Source organism: Erpetoichthys calabaricus, chromosome 1, assembly GCF_900747795.2.
Source record: "Erpetoichthys calabaricus chromosome 1, fErpCal1.3, whole genome shotgun sequence".
Classification (NCBI taxonomy): Eukaryota; Metazoa; Chordata; class Cladistia; order Polypteriformes; family Polypteridae; genus Erpetoichthys; species Erpetoichthys calabaricus.
Genome location: NC_041394.2, coordinates 201,773,340 through 201,790,413, shown reverse-complemented (window position 1 = coordinate 201,790,413; position 17,074 = coordinate 201,773,340). Strand labels below are relative to the sequence as shown.

The following is a 17,074-nucleotide window of genomic DNA, read 5'->3' as shown; positions in this document are numbered from 1 at the left end:
TTGTATAAAACTAAGTAAGCATGCAGGAAGAGGGGTAAGTTTGCAATATTTCAGTGCAGAAGTTAAATGCTTTGTGCTTTCTCTCCCCTGTCTGAAAATAACACCTCTGTGTAATAAGAATCAGAAGTGTTTACAAAACATTTAAAACCGACAGCTGTCTGTATTGTATGAAATTGAGTATGTATCTGCTGCTGATCTATTTTGATGGTACTTGATTCACAATGTGTGCTAGTGCTGTTGGTAGATGAATACTCAAATTGTATTTTTTTTTCTTATGCAGTGTGTGCTCAATCATATTTTTTCTTTGTGTCCTCTCCACCATAACCTATCATCCATGGGGCAAGGAGCGAAAGCTTTAGATTCATCAAAAATCGTGGTTTTTGATGGATGTTGATATTTTAGGGTCCCCTGGTACTGAAAACATTGATATGTCGATAATGGGTGTGTGTCTGTGTGCTACAGTTTCTTGAGGACAGTCTAGAGCTAAATCGGCTGGATGGAAATGTACCAGACTCAAAAATTGAGCCTGTTATGAGATGACTATCTGCTGATTTGTTTTTGAGCCAAATCATGCAAGAGAAAGAGACACTTTACAGGTACCCTAAAATACCATAATTCTGCAATTAATTGTGAATTCTTTTTGTCAATTGCTATCGTAATGTCATATTTTATGATCACAAAGATCAGCATCGGAAAGCTAAGTAATTACTGAAATGTTATAGAATAGTTCAGACAACTTGGTTCTTAGGGCGCAAAGACTACTGACACTTGCATCCACATTTTTTAGATGCAGTGCTGACATACCTAGTGAATCACCCATTAGCCACAACATTAAAGCCACTGACAGTTGAAGTGAATGACTTTTGATTATCTTGGCACAGTGGCACCTGTGTAGGGGTGGGCTATTTAAAGCAACAAGTGAGGAGTCCGTTCTTGAAGGTGATGTGTTGGAAGCAGGAAAAATGGGCAAACGTAAGGATCAGAGTGACTTTGACAAGGACTGTATTATGATAGACAACTGGGTCAGAGTATTTCTAAAACGACAGGTCTTGTTGGGTGTTCCTGGTATGCATTTGTTAGTACTTAGTTCAAGGAGGGACATCCATTGAATTGGTGACAGGGTCATGGGTGCCCAAGGCTCATTGATGAACAATGGGAGCGAAGACTAGCCTGTCTGTTCCAATCCCACAAAAGAGCTACTGCAGCACAAAGTATTGAAAAATGTAATGAGAAAACAGAGATAGGAGTCAAAACACAGTGCATCAGAGCTTGCTGCAAATGGGGCTCTGTAGCCACAGACCAGTCAGAGTGCCATGCTGACCCTGTCCACAAACAAAGTGTCTACAATGGGCACGTGAGGATCAAAACTTGACCATGGAGTAGTGGAAGAAGGTGGCTTAGTTTGATAATCACATTCTTTTTTTTAGATCATGTGGGTATCAGGGTGTGTGTTCGTCATTTACTTGAGGAAGAGATGTCAGCTGGATGCACTATGGGAAGAAGGCAAGCCGGCGAAGGCAGTGTTATGCTCCTGGCAATTTTCTGCTGGGAAACTTTGGGTCCTGGCGTTAATGTACATGTTACTTTGACACGTACCACCTATATAAAGATTGTTGTAGACAAAATACACCCCTTCATGGAAATGGTATTGCTACATCCTGCAAAAATGGTTTGAGGAACATGACAAAGAATTGAAGGTGTTAACCTGCCCCACAAATTCCCCAGATCTCAATCAGATTGAATATCTGTGAGATTTGCTGAAAAAACAATTCCAATCCATAAGGGACCCACCTTGCCAGTTACAAGACTTAAAAGATCTGCTGCTAATATTTTTGTGCCAGATACCACAGGAAACCTTCAGAGGTCTTGTGGAGTCCTTGCCTCTACTGGTCAGAGCTGTTTTGATAGCATAAGTGTGACTTGTATTAGGTGGGCGGTTTTAATGTTGTGGCTGATCAATGTATATAGACATACTGCTTTAATGGCAGTTCCAGACTCAGTTTTTTTGACTTGTCATGTTTTCATACATCTGTGAGTATGCCATTACATGGCACTTTTTCAGCCACAGTACTTTTTACCCTTGGCTTTTTCCTCCACTTTCTGCCATCTTATGTTTTCTCCATGTGGGAACTTGTGCAACATTGTAATGCCATTTCTGGTGACCTTATATCAATTTACCTATCTGAAATAATGAACATGGAATTAAGGGGCAAGGGGATTGTGGGTTGTGATGTAGGCTACTTTGGGTCTATTGTATTCTTTTGCTATTTTTACATAGCATATGGAGTGAGATTCATCCCGCTGGGGAGTTGCAACATAGTGCATGTTAGTTAAGCGTACATAGAAGAATTGCATTGTACTTTATAAATGTGACAATATTAATAACTGCTTATAGTACAATTTTTAATCAAAGTCTTAGAATATTGAAAGAGCCAAAACCTTTGTGTTGTTACTAAGTTCACAATGCCAATCAAGACCTAGTAGAATACAATTTTTTTCGGGGGCTCTTGTGCATGCAAATAAAACGACACATGAGGAAATGGAAAAAGACGGAGTATATGATAGAGCTAAGATTCAGTAAAATAGAATGCAGTGTCACAAACTAATTGTTGAATTTTTTTAGTGCATTCAGAGTCTATTGTGCTGAGAATGTGGCAGAAAGAATGACCTAAGGATAGTTTTTTGTGAGTAAAAGCAAGAAGTAATTTTCATTGTTTCTTTTGGTAGATTTTTATTTAAGCCCACAATATGATGTAGTTGTGGTTTGTAGCAATTTTAAATTAACCTATGAATGATTTTAATTTCTTTTATAGCATTAACAAGTACTGCTGTTGGTGCAGTCCCTTGTAATATGATGCACTTCAGTAGTTTCTGCATTTCCACAGTAACCCCGAAGCAGCATGATGCTTTCCTTAGTCCATGACTGAAATAAGAGTGGCTACAGTTTTTTTTTTTTTTTTTTTTTTTTTTTTTTTTTTTTTTTTTTTTTTTTATTTCTACATGACTTTTTACAACACTTGAAGTTAAAGGCTGTGAGTGGTAGTAAGCAGCATGTTTCCCCCCCCACCCCACCCCCCCTTGAAAACTGTCTTGTCTTCAAAACTGAGACAGTAATTCATACTTCAGCAGCAAAATTCAATAATATAAAGGATTTTTCGAGGTGAAAAGAATATAGTAGAGGAAACCACACCCTGGGACTGAAAGGGTGTCATGGAGAAAGATGAGCAAAGAGTTGTAACAGACAGCTGGTGTTCTTTTAAAATGGCTGAATATCACAAAGATGTTTTTTTTCCCAAAATGGCACTGATATTTTAAAATATGTACAATCTCAAGATGTACATCATTGTTTTTAGTAAAATTTTAAGCCTTTAGCCTTCATGTTTGGATTGGTGCCCCATTTTAAACTATAAGAACAGGTGTGGTATTTTATAAATTGGGATGGCGGGTTCACTTTAGAACACTGTTTCAATTGCCAAATTAATGTATACCATGAATGTGAAGAAATAACTTTGACTTGAATAAATTCTTATGCTTTTAGTCAAGTTACGTATAGTACATATTATTCCAAGTAAATGTTTTTCCACTTCAGCTTTCTCCAGATTGTTATTCTCTTATCTCACAACAGTCCAAATTTCTTGAAGTCACTGTTTCATAAAATAAAAATGTATTTTAATCTCATTTTTGTAACCTTTCGGAAAGCATGAAGCTTCTCTACTCCTTACATTAGCTAGAATTGATTTTGTTAAATTGAAAATCCTGCTAAGGTTTTAATATGATTTCAATATATAAATAATGTATGTAGATAGCCTTCGGATTAAGTTCTCTTCCTGATGACATTTGAAATCTGATTTTGTATGCAAGTTGAAAATTAGACTGAAAATGTATGCAAAGGAAATATCGACAAAAATGCATAAATTTTATTAAATTTACAGAAAAATGTTCCAGACCTATTAAAAAAAAAAATCACAGTGAAAAAATGTTATTTCTTTGTTGTTATTTAAACTCTGGGGTACTGTAGTACGTCGACACTAAATGTAAACGTTCTGTAGTGTCCAGTAGTGACACAGTACCTCACAGAATTGGAAGAGGCATAATTTAGAATTTGGAAATTGCAAGCAACAGTTATTACTACACAGTTAAATACCAGCTGCTAATCTAGCTGCTTACCTGGTATTTGAAAAAGGGTGACAAAATCCATAGTGCACAGTATGGTTCTTTACCTTTATTGATGGCTGCTATGTATTCATATTCAAATTTTTAGGTTTTATATGCTGATGATTTTAAGTAATTTTTTTCCTCCAATTATTACTCACGTAATATTCAGGCAGAATTTGTTTCAGTTTATTCATTGTGGTTCCCTTCATTCACCTGCTAAGTAGTGAGCTTATTATTAGATACAGTAGATAGAACTATATTTGCCACCTGAGGGAAGTTTCGCTTTTTACCAAAGCTCTTTTAAATTAATAAATAAATGCATAAATAGGCAGATAAGTAAATAAATATGCACATACACTTCGGTCAGCACATACACCAGAATTACTATAAAGCAAGAAAGTTAAAGAGAAAGAAAAGTTCTGACTTAACTGTCACAATCACAGTGAGGCATTATGCAGACATATTGCTGTTAGTATAGAGGAGCGTGTTTCTTGACACACTTCTGCTGAAAGTATTTGGTGCTGTTGGGTCAGAGAGAGGATTTGCAGCATTGTTTATAATGACACTCGGTTTTGTTTTAATTCTCTCTTCAGCTACTACCTCCACGTGGTAAAGAGTGCATCCTATAAGTGATATTACCAACCCAGCACTTCACAGCATAGAAAATCGCTCTGGCCATCAGAGAGTTATAGAAGATTCACTTCCCACATTAAATGAACGTAGTCTCCTAAGGAAAAAGAGCCTGCTCTACCCTTTCTTGTATTGTTCCTATGTGATTCAAGACCAGTCCAACCTGTCATTACTGTGGACCCCAAGTACTTGTAGGAGTGGACTACATCTACATCTACTTCTTGAATAGTGACCCAACATAGAGGCTCTTTGCGATGGCGAATCTCAATAAATAACCAGTTTCTTGTTTTTGCTTATGTTAAGATGCTGACAATTCTCTTTTCTCCAAGAAATTAACTTCTTCACCTGACTCCTATACTCTGTCTCATCCCCTTTATCAGTATACACCATAAGTGCAGTTTCTGCAAGTGACATGATCTGGTGTTGTATTTGTAATAGGAGGTGTGCAGAAAGAAGAGAAAAGTATACAGGATTGTTCCTTGTGGTGCTTCAATGTTGCTAAAATCTGTATCTGAAACATAGTCCTTGAGTCTCACAAACTATGGTCTACCTGACAGATATTCCATTATCCTACAGACTCATCCCACCTGCATGTTGGGAGGTTGAGGTGTATGTTAAAAGTGTGAAAATAAACATTAAAATGCTGATAGGGTGTTTTTCTTTATTATACCCATTTATGCCCTGTATATGGAAAACATTTGATACTGATGATTCTTTTTTAATGAGGAATAATATATTACCATTTATTTAATAATGTCCCTTTGTTAGAGATGAATTTAGTATTAAGAAGTTTTGAAATAATGTTAAATTTTGTTTTTTTAAAGGGGTCATATCAGCGCATTGTGAATCTTGTTCCAAGGAAATCTCAGTTCAATAGACCAAGTGAAGGCAGCTATGGCAGGGATTATGGGTACGATGATGAACACAGGAACTATGGGGATAATCAGAATTTTGGAAATCATCGAAGGAGCGGACCTGGCCACAGATGGGTATGCATGTTTTAAATTTGAAATTTTAAGTTTACAAATAACTTAGTGTCATATAGTTAGTATGTGTATGTGTATATGTATGTGTATGTATGCAGTCATATGCAAAAGTTTGGGAACCCTTCTTAATTCTTTAGATTTTTGTTTATCATTGGCTGAGCTTTCAAAGTAGCAACTTCCTTTAAATATATGACATGCCTTATGGAAACAGTATTATTTCAGCAGTGACATTAAGTTTATTGGATTAACAGAAAATATGCAATATACATCATAACAAAATTAGACAGGTGCATAAATTTGGGCACCCCAACAGAGAGATGACATCAATACAGTGGAACCTTGGTTCATGAACGTCTCTGACCACGTACAAATCGGGTTATGACCAAAAAGTTAGCCAAACTTTTGCATCTGTTCACGACCACACACTCTGTATACTAACAAGCCAGTTTCCCTTTCAGTTTATGTGCGCCGATGATTTCCGCACATGTTCAGTCTCTCCCTGGGGGGAGGGGGGTGGGGTTATAGAGAGAGAGAGATCGAGATTGATGGCTGCATAAGGCCGAGAAGGCAGTTAAAGAATGCACCGGGCTTGGTTTTAAAGAGACTGATTCGAGCATTGTTTTTTTTTTTTTTTAATTTATTTATTAATTTTTATTGTTATCATTCCATACAAATAGATCAATTTATAACCAAACAAAATTGAAGACAAATCAAACCCCACCCCTGAGAAGGAGAGCTAAGCCAAAGGAGAATTGCTTAGGGCTTTTTAATAAGGCAACAATAAATAAAAGAAAGGGAGAAATGAATATATAGGCAAATAAGAGATGGAGAAGGGAATTAAATGCGATAATAGTTATTTCTCTTATTCTAAAATAATATTGATTAAATCCTGCCAGGTTTTGAAAAAATTTTGTACAGATCCTCTAACTGAGAATTTGATTTTTTCCAATTTCAAATAATATAAAACATTGGTTTCCCACTGACTTATCAAAGGAGAGTTAGGATTCTTCCAATTTAACAGAATAAGTCTGCGTGCCAAAAGTGTAGTGAATGCAATCACCGTTTGCTTGTCCTTCTCCACTTCAAGTTCGTCAGGAAGAACACCGAACCCAGCTGTTAATGGGTTAGGAGGGATTGTGACCCCAAGGCTGTCTGAAAGGCACTTAAAAATTTCTAATTTGAAGATAGTGAAAGAAATGTGTAGCTGGGAGGTTGAATTTTGAACGTAATTGTTCAAAAGATGCAAATATGTTGTCTATATAAAGATCTCTGAGCATTTTATTCCCAAAACTTTTCCAGGTATTGAAAACTGGATATGTTTGCGAGGGTTGAAAGAGGTGGTTCTCTTGCAGAGGTGCCACAGATAAAAGATTTTCCATCTAAAAATGCTTTCTAAGTTGGTTCCATATTCTGAGTGAGTAAAGCACAATTGGGTTATTAGTATATTTGTGATAACTTGCATTTATTGGAGAGCAGAGCAGGGAGTATAAAGAAGTACAGTGATCCCTCGCTATATCGCGCTTCGCCTTTCGCGGCTTCACTCCATCGCGGATTTTATATGTAAGCATATTTAAATATATATCGCAGATTTTTTGCTGGTTCGCGGATTTCTGTGGACAATGGGTCTTTTAATTTCTGGTACATGCTTCCTCAGTTGGTTTGCCCAGTTGATTTCATACAAGGGACGCTATTGGCAGATGGCTGAGAAGCTACCCAACTTACTTTTCTCTGTCTCTCTTGCGCTGACTTTCTCTGATCCTGACGTAGGGGGATTGAGCAGAGGGGCTGTTCACACACCTAGACGATACGGACGCTCGTCTAAAAATGCTGAAAGATTATCTTCACGTTGCTATCTTTTGTGCAGCTGCTTCCTGAAACGACATGCTGCACGGTGCTTCGCATACTTAAAAGCTCGAAGGGCACGTATTGATTTTTGACTGAAAAACAAACTCTGTCTATCTCTCTCTCTCTCTCTCTCCCTGCTCCTGACGAGGGGGTGTGAGCTGCCGCCTTCAACAGCTTTGTGCCGCAGTGCTTCGCATACTTAAAAGCCAAACAGCCCTATTGATTTGTTTGCTAGAGATTGTTTTCTCTATCTATGTGACATTCTGTGCTCCTGACACGCACTTCTTTGAAGAGGAAGATATGTTTGCATTCTTTTAATTGTGAGATGGAACTGTCATGTCTGTCTTGTCATGGAGCACAGTTTAAACTTTTGAAAAAGAGACAAATGTTTGTTTGCAGTGTTTGAATAACGTTCCTGTCTCTCTACAACCTCCTGTGTTTCTGCGCAAATCTGTGACCCAAGCAGGACAATATAAAAATAACCATATAAACATATGGTTTCTACTTCGCGGATTTTCTTATTTTGCGGGTGGCTCTGGAACGCAACCCCCGCGATGGAGGAGGGATTACTGTACTACAGGATTTTACTTCTATTGAATGTTTGCTGCACAGTAATAAAACTGAAAATTAGGTAAAGCCATGTTACCTTCTGCCTGAGGTCTTTGTAGGGTCGCTCTTCGGATACGTGGGTGTTTTGAGTTCCAAATGAATAAGGTTATTGTTGAATCTAACTGTTTTAAAAAAACGATTTATTGATATATATTGGAATGTTTTGAAATAAAAAAAGAAGTTTAGGAAGGATATTCATCTTAACAATGTTCATTCTTCCGGCTAGAGTGAGATGAAGGGTTGACCATCTATGCAAGTCTTGCTTAATTTTTTTAATACAGATGGCAAAATTTTGTTGATAAAGAGCTTTATGTTTGCTTGTGATATTTACCCCATGGTATTTAAACTGATCTGCTATGGTAAAAGGTAGGGGTCCAATCTAATATTATATGCTTGTGAATTCACTGGAAAGAGTATACTTTTATTCAGATTAATTTTAAGACCAGATATCTTTTGAAATTCTGTTAGTGCTGTTAAAACTTCAGGGACAGTGTTTTCTGGGTCAGATATATATAAAACCGTATAATCTGCATATAGAGAAATTTTCTGTTCCAGTCCTTCTCTGACAGTCCCCTTTATCTGATAAGAATTTCGGCAGTGAACCGCCAGTGGTTCAGTGGCGATTGCAAACAGCAATGGCGACAAGGGACATCCTTGTCTGTTACCACGTTCTAGCGTAAAGTAGTCTGAACAAATGTTATTAATACAAACTGAGGCTTCTGGATTGGTATACAGTAGTTTGATCCATGCACAAATATTCGGGCCAAACCCAAATTTCTCCAATGCAGTGAAAAGGTAGTTCCATTCAATCATATCAAATGCTTTTTCTGCGTCTAATGATAGTAATATCTCTGGGGTATTTGATTTTGCTGATGAATATATAACATTAAACAAGCGTCGGAGATTGGAAGATAGATGTCGGCCTTTAATAAATCCAGTTTGATCCTGTGATATTACCGAGGGCAGCACTTTCTCCATCCTTCTAGCTAGAATTTTTGAGAGTATCTTAACATCATTTTTCAGGAGTGAAATTGGTCTGTATGATGCACATTGTAACAAGTCATTATTTTGTTTATGAAAGACTGTGATTAATGCTTGACGAAATGTTTGAGGTAGTATTTGGTTGTCTCTAGCTTCTGTAAATGTTGCCAATAAGAGGAGAGCTAGCTGAGTGGAGAATTTCTTATAAAATTCTACGGGGTAACCATCAGGGCCTGCTGATTTCCCGCTTTGAAGTGACTTTATAGCATCTAGTATTTCTGTTAGCGTTGGAGGTTTATCCAATTCCTCAGCACTTAAAGCATCTATTTGTGGTGTCTGTAATGTATCCAGAAATGCATTAGATTGTGTGTTGTCTTCTTTGAGCTCAGTAGAATATAAGGATTTATAATAATCTCTAAATGCGTGCATTATATTTTTATGGTCAATAATTTCTTGTCCATTCGTGTTGGTGATTACAGGTATTGCATTGCGAACTTCTTGTTTGTGAATTTGTTGAGCTAATAGCTTATTAGCTTTTTCTCTGTGTTCATAGTAATGATGTCTAGACTTACTGTATAAATAAGTTGTTCAGTTTCTTTAGTTAAGTTCTGTATGCAGGGCCTGCCTTTTCCTGTGGAGAGCTTCACTTGGACGCCTGGCTTGTTCTTCATTTATTCTAGTAATTTCGCTTCTTAGCTCTGACACTTTCTTGGTTTCTAATTTATTTCTGTGGGAAAGACATGATCTGTCCTCTTAAGAAGGCCTTTAGAGTTTCCCAGAAGAGTGTTCCTGCAGAAACCTCTGCGGGCATGTTTGTCTCTAGGAAGAAGCTGATTTGTTTGGATATAAATTCTGTGCAGTTCCCGTCTGCCAATAGAAGAGGGTTAAGGTATCATCTGCGAGGTGAGTGTGAGGGGCTTAATGATTTTAGCTCCAAGACTAGAGGGGCATGGTCGGAGATAACAATTGTGTCGTATTTGCATGATTTAATTGTAGGCAGGAAATTATTATCTATAAAAAAATGATCAATTCTTGAGTAGCTATAATGCACTGGTGAGTAGAATGAATATATTCTTGAGTTTGGGTTAAGAAACCTCCAGGGGTCTGATAAGTTGTGATCATTTAAAAACTGTGTAATTGTCTTTGCAGTATTAGATGTTGTCCCCCCTGTCACAGGAGTCCTATCTAAGAGTGGATTTAAAACACAATTAAAGTCCCCAGCCATTATAATTTTATTAGTGTTCACATTGGGAATGGATGCAAATAGATTTTGCATGAATTCCTTATCATCGACATTGGGTGCATAAACATTTATCAAAATCATTTTACTGTTATATAAGTTGCCCATGACCATCACATATCTCCCTTCAGGGTCCGATACTACATCTGATGCTACAAATGGAACTGTTCTGTGTATGAGAATTCCCATCCCTCTAGTTTTGTTTATAAAGCTAGAATGGAACATTTGGCCAATCCAGTCTTTTTGTAGTCTGAACTGATCTTTGCTTAGTAAGTGGGTCTCCTGTAAAAATACTATTTTAGCGTTTAAGCCTGTTAGGTGAGAGCATACTTTCTTTCTCTGTAATTCGTGATTCAGGCCTTTAACATTCCAGCTCACAAAGTTAACTGTCCCATCATGGAGACCTTGATTCTGAGTTTTTAATGTCATTTTATAGTCTTAACTGGTAATGAGGCAGTTTTAATCTTAGTTTCAAGATTCCCCATGAGTTATTGCATTTTAGCCTATTGTTGCATTGATACTTATAGGGATTAGAAGAATAGATTAGATATAGCCTGCTCTCCTTCTTTCCCCCCTTTATCCCCCCTCCCCCATTTTACCTCCCCACATGAGGCTTGATCCCACTTCGCGATGTCCCGGTACTCTGACATACGAAGAGACAGAGCACATCCAAAACAAAACAAACCCCACCCAGCAGCGGCGTTAGAGAATTAAAACAAAGATATCTATTGCAGCTGAATTCTAAATACTATCTGCCGAAAATATCATTAATAGTCTTTAAGCTTAAAATAATCTTCAGCAATTTTAAGATATTAAGATAAAAAAAAGAATGAACCCTGGGAATGATTTTAAAAGTAGTCTAGGATAAACATGGTAATTCCTAGTATAATGTAATAGTATAAATGTAATAGTAGAAATAGCAATAAACCCAGAGTATGATGTTAAAAAAAAAAAAAAAAAACCTACTTTAATTACTTCCACACTCACGTCTATAACTCTAATTAAGACATAAACATATAATGTCCAGATAAAGAAAAGGATGTATAATTATAATACCAGTCTCTTTAAAAGTGGGTCCGAGAGCAGATGATAGGTCCTTCCCATGCCTTGATAGAATACGGCTCCTTATTAACTTTCAAAAGAGTGTCGGAAACAGCTTCTTTAATTCTTTTTCAGCTTCTTCCTTGCTTGAAAAAATATAATATTGATCTTGAACTTCCACTTTCAGTTTGGGGGTATACAAGAGGCTGTATTTGATACCGGCTTTCCGTAGCAACTTTTTAATGTCAAAGTAGGCTGCACGTTTTACAGCTGTTAATGGTGAGAAGTCGGGGAAAATAACGAATATGATTATTTTCAAATATAATGTCTTGCTTGTGTCTGAGAAGTGCCATCACATCAAGCTTACATCGTAGTCGCTCGAAGCGGACGATAAAAGACCTAGGTTTAAAGGTACTTGACCTGTATGTGCGATAAGCAGCTGCTATCTCAATGTCGAGTTTAAAATCATCTCCAATTATTTTAGACAGTAATTCTACTGCAAATTTCACTGGGCTTGAGCTTTCTCGTTTCTCAGGTATACCCTCAATTCTTCCATTGTTCCTTCTGTACCCATCTTCTAGGGCCGCAAGTCTGTCTCCAAGTTTTTTGCATTCGGAATTCTCAGCTGTGGCTTTTTCATCGGCTTTAGACGCCAATTGTTCCGCTGTTTCAACTCGAGCCGTGAATGCCTGCTTAACGTCTTCCAGCTGATCTGTAACGTCATTAATCTGGTCAACAAGCATTTTCAGTTTGGATCTATTTTCTTCGATGTGTTCCTCTAATTTCTCCAACATGCCTTTAAAGTTCACGACAAAACATTTAAATAGACACGTTTCCCGGTCTTTATTATCCTTTTTAATCTCAATGATATCCTTCTTAAGCTCAATGTTAGATTTCTTAAGCTCATTCTTGTTATCCTTCTTAAGCTCATTTTTGGCTGTGGCCAGTGTAGCGATCATCTCTTTCAGTTCAGTTTTCAATTCGGACAGTTCGCTTCGGATTTCGTGCTCCGCGAGTGGAAATGCAGCTCCTGTTACAGCAGGTGTTGCGGGCTCGCGATGAGTAGATGAGAGCACATCGTGCAGGGCCTTTTCTAGTCTCGAATGATCCTCAGAAATTGGCGATCCAGCGCGACCTGTATCACTAGCACCTTCGCTCCCATTTTCACTCTCGACTGGAGACGATACAATGGAGCGGGGTCCCAGGAGATCTGCGCATTCGTCTGCCTGTTCCAGGTCCGTCTCAGAGAGGCCATACCTTGCACTCGGGCCGGATGTCTGTCCAGACTTTGAAGCGGCTTTAAGTTTCTTTTCTGGTTGTTTCTGACTTTTCTTGTTACTCATGGTTGTATATTGTAGTGGAAATTCTTTGGTTGGGTTAAATACAGGATACCTCTAAATAATATGAAATACGTGGGAAAATAAAGCCGCTGCTAGCGGAGCTCTGCTTCAGACGTTCATCTCCTATAAACGGACGAGACCAAATCCCCTCGAGCATTGTTTTAACCTTGTTGTATTTACCGAAGACTTTTTTCTATTGGATTTTAACCTTCTCTTCTGTTTACAGCAATCGGTTCGTAGCGTGCATTGTTGCAATGTTACTTTTCTTTGTGGTTTATTAAATTACGGATTTTTCAAATGTTCATTTTTTTCCCTGTACTTAAAACTCATTAAAAAAACTGTTTTTGGCGAGCGGTTCGTAGCGCTATAGCACGAACTCATGCAATGTTAGTGTTCTCTGTTGTTCAAGGTTTTCTCAGTGTTATTCAATGTTTTTACGTTTAGTTTACTATTACGCTGTGCATTATATGGTATAATTATCTATTTTTGTGCTTAAAAATCTTTTAAAAAATATATTTACATACAGTTTGTACTGTCTGGAACGGATTACAGTGATCCCTCGCTATATCGCGCTTCGCCTTTCGCGGCTTCACTCCATCGCGGATTTTATATGTAAGCATATTTAAATATATATCGCAGATTTTTCGCTGCTTCGCGGGTTTCTGCGGACAATAGGTCTTTTAATTTCTGGTACATGCTTCCTCAGTTGGTTTGCCCAGTTGATTTCATACAAGGGACGCTATTGGCAGATGGCTGAGAAGCTATCCAGCTTACTTTCTCTCTCCCTCTCTCTCTCTCTCTCTCTCTTGCGCTGACGTAGGGGGGTGTGAGCAGGGGGGCTGTGTGCAGCTGCTTCCTGAAGGACATGCTGAACGGAGCTTCGCATACTTAAAAGCTCAAAGGGCACGTATTGATTTTTTTTTTTGATTGCTTGCTTTGCACTCCTTTGAAAAGGAAGATATGTTTGCATTCTTTTAATTGTGAGACAGAACTGTCATCTCTGTCTTGTCATGGAGCACAGTTTAAACTTTTGAAAAAGAGACAAATGTTTGTTTGCAGTGTTTGAATAACGTTCCTGTCTCTCTACAACCTCCTGTGTTTCTGCGCAAATCTGTGACCCAAGCATGACATTCTAAAAATAACCATATAAACATATGGTTTTCTACTTCGCCGGATTTTCCTATTTCGCGGGTGGCTCTGGAACGCAACCCCCGCGATGGAGGAGGGATTACTGTAATTGTATTTACATACAATCCTATGGGGGAAATTACTTCGGTTCACGACCAAATCGGTTTACGACCAGACTTTTGGAATGAATAACGGTCGTGACCTGAGGTTCCACTGTATTTAGTTGAGCCTCCTTTTGCAAATATAACAGCCTCCTACAGCCTTTGATGAGTGTCTGGATTCTGGATGGAGGTATTTTTGACCATTCATCCATAAAAAAATCTCTCCAGTTCAATTCAATTTGATGGCTGCCGAGCATGGACAGCCTGCTTCAAATCATCTCATAGATTTTCGATGATATTCAAGTCGGGACTGTGACGGCCATTCCAGAACACTGTACTTCTCCCTCTGCATGAATGCCTTTGTAGATTTCAAACTGTGTTTTGGGTCATTGTCTTGTTGGAATATCCAACCCCTGCGTAACTTCGACTTTGTGACTGATGCTTGAACATTATCCTGAAGAATTTGTTGATATTGGGTTGAATTCATCCAACCCTCACTTTAACAAGGGCCCCAGTCCCTGAACTTGCCACCCAACCCCACAGCATGATGGAACCTCCACCAAATTTGACAGTAGGTAGCAGGTTTTTCTTGGAATGCGGTGTTCTTCTTCCGCCATGCAAAGCGCTTTTTGTTATGACCAAATAACTCCATTTTTGTCTCATCAGTCTAAAGCGCTTTGTTCCAAAATGAATCTGGCTTGTCTAAATGAGCATTTGCACACAACAAGCGACTCTGTTTGTGGCATGAGTGCCGAAAGGGCTTCTTTCTCATCACTCTGCCATACAGATGTTCTTTGTGCAAATTGCGCTGAATTGTAGAATGATGTACAGATGCACCATCTGCAGCAAGATGTTCCTGCAGGTCTTTGGAGGTGATCTGTGGGATGTCTGTAACCATTCTCACAATCATGCGCATATGTTGCTCCTGTATTTTTCTTGGCCTGCTAGACCTGGGTTTAACAGCAACTGTGCCTGTGGCCTTCCATTTCCTGATTCCATTCCTTACAGTTGAAACTGACAGTTAAAAACCTCTGAGATAGCTTTTTGTAGCCTTCCCCTAAACCATGATACTGAACAATCTTTGTTTTCAGATCTTTGGAGAGTTGCTTTGAGGATCCCATGCTGTCACTCTTCAGAGGAGAGTCAAATGGAAGCACAACTTGCAATTGACCACCTTAAATACCTTTTCTCATGATTGGACACGCCTGTCTATGAATTTCAAGGCTTAACGAGCTAATCGAACAAATTTGGTGTTGCAAGTAATCAGCATTGAGCAGTTACATGCATTCAAATCAGCAAAATTACAAGGGGACCCAAATTTTTGCACAGCTAGTTTTTCACATTTGATTTAATTTCATACAACTAAATGCTGCTTCACTAAAAATCTTTGTTCGAAAACTCCCCAGTACACGGTTGTTCCTAGGAAATGAAAGACATACCACTGTTATCTTTTTTGTTTAAAGTAGAGTAAATTATTATGCAGGCTGAGAGGGGTTCCCAAACTTTTTCATATGATATGTATTTCATATGTACAGTGCACTCCATTTAGCTGCAATGTTTGGGGGCTGAAGGCCCAATTGCAGATAAGCGGAGATTGCAAATAAGCGGAATTCGCTTATAATAGACTGTGAGCCATGTGCTTCATGCTAGGTATGCACTTGCATGTATTGCGTCACTGTGTGCCTAGAGCTAAGGAATAAACGCAACGCATTGTTACTAACCAGCCTCAAATATAGTTTAATCGTCTAATATAGTCAAATTAGATTACAGTACATGTAATATACATACAGCCTTGCCGGTCTACAGCTGCTAATTTTCAATTAAGCAATGTCGTCGTTTACTCCGTGTTAGTTCACACGCGATGAAAATAATCTGTTATTGTTGTCTGTGCCTGGTTCAGACGACGGTCATAAATTTGGCTGGAGAGTGCATAAAAGGTTTCATACGAATCACAGCCAGTTGACTCCAGGTAGACTCGTATAAAATCCAAGCTCTTTATTAGTGAACGTCCGTGCCATGGCAGGTGTAGTCTGAACGTCATCGATGTCGGCCGCGTCCAGTCTCTCCCTCTTCTAGTTGATTAGCGGCTGGAGTAGACACCTTCAGGTTTTCGCATACCTCTTCGTCTGTTTTATCCGTACTTGTTGGAGCATTACTGTCAATTTCAACGAAACGATCAAAGTCATTAGTTGACATTCCATCAGGCATCTTTAGCCCCACGCTGCTGCTATCGTCCACAAGTGCTGCTGAGGCACCCGGAACTGGGATAGTGCTATCTCCATCCACAGCTTTCACAAAGCTTGCCCGTCTGTAGCAGTTAATGATTGGTGACATACTGACACGACTCCAGGCATCCTTCTGCATGTACAAACTGTCAAGTAGCTTCAGCTTATGGGCCAGCTCAATTGCTCTCATTGTTTCATTGTCGTCTTGATCCATGATAGCCATCAGACGGCGAAGCATGAGGGATCGGTAATTTCGCTTGAAATTTGCTGTTATGACTTGGTCCATGGGCTGAATTAAGCTTTTTGTGTTGGATGGCATAAAAACGAGCTTGATGTTTGTCAGTCTGATATCATCACTGTATGCTCACACAGTGTCACACAGCAAAACCATTTGTCATCTTTTGGACTTCATTGAATTATCCAGCTTTTTCAGCCACTGCAGCCAAACTTCACTGGTCATCCAGGCGTTGCGATCTGCCTCGTATGCCACTGGAAGCTTCTTGACGTTTTTGAAGCACCTTGGCTCTTTGCTTTTTCCTATTACCACTGGCTGCAACTTTTCTGATCCATCCATGTTACAGGCCAGTAGCAGCATCAGTCTGTCTTTTGGCACTTTAGTCCCAGCAGCGTCATGGTGTTTAAACGTTAATGTTGCCTCGGGTATGGCATGCCCATAAAGCCCAGTTTCGTCAGCATTGAAGATATTACGTTCATCATACTCTTTGATGATGTCAGGAAGAACATCAACTATCCAGCGCTCGGCACCAAATTCATCAGCGTCCTGCTTTTTCCC

At 38.7% G+C, this 17,074-nt stretch overlaps 1 protein-coding gene across 2 annotated transcripts in view; it reads left to right on the top strand.

Annotated features, from left to right (window-relative positions):
- Positions 1-17,074, top strand: part of pphln1 (periphilin 1) — a 123,512-nt gene that overhangs the window by 13,666 nt on the left and 92,772 nt on the right. For both annotated transcript variants that reach the window (XM_051919691.1, XM_028810813.2), the window contains exon 3: positions 5,610-5,774. In XM_051919691.1, the coding sequence (XP_051775651.1) occupies positions 5,610-5,774 (165 nt within the window). The remainder of the gene's footprint in view (positions 1-5,609; positions 5,775-17,074) is intronic.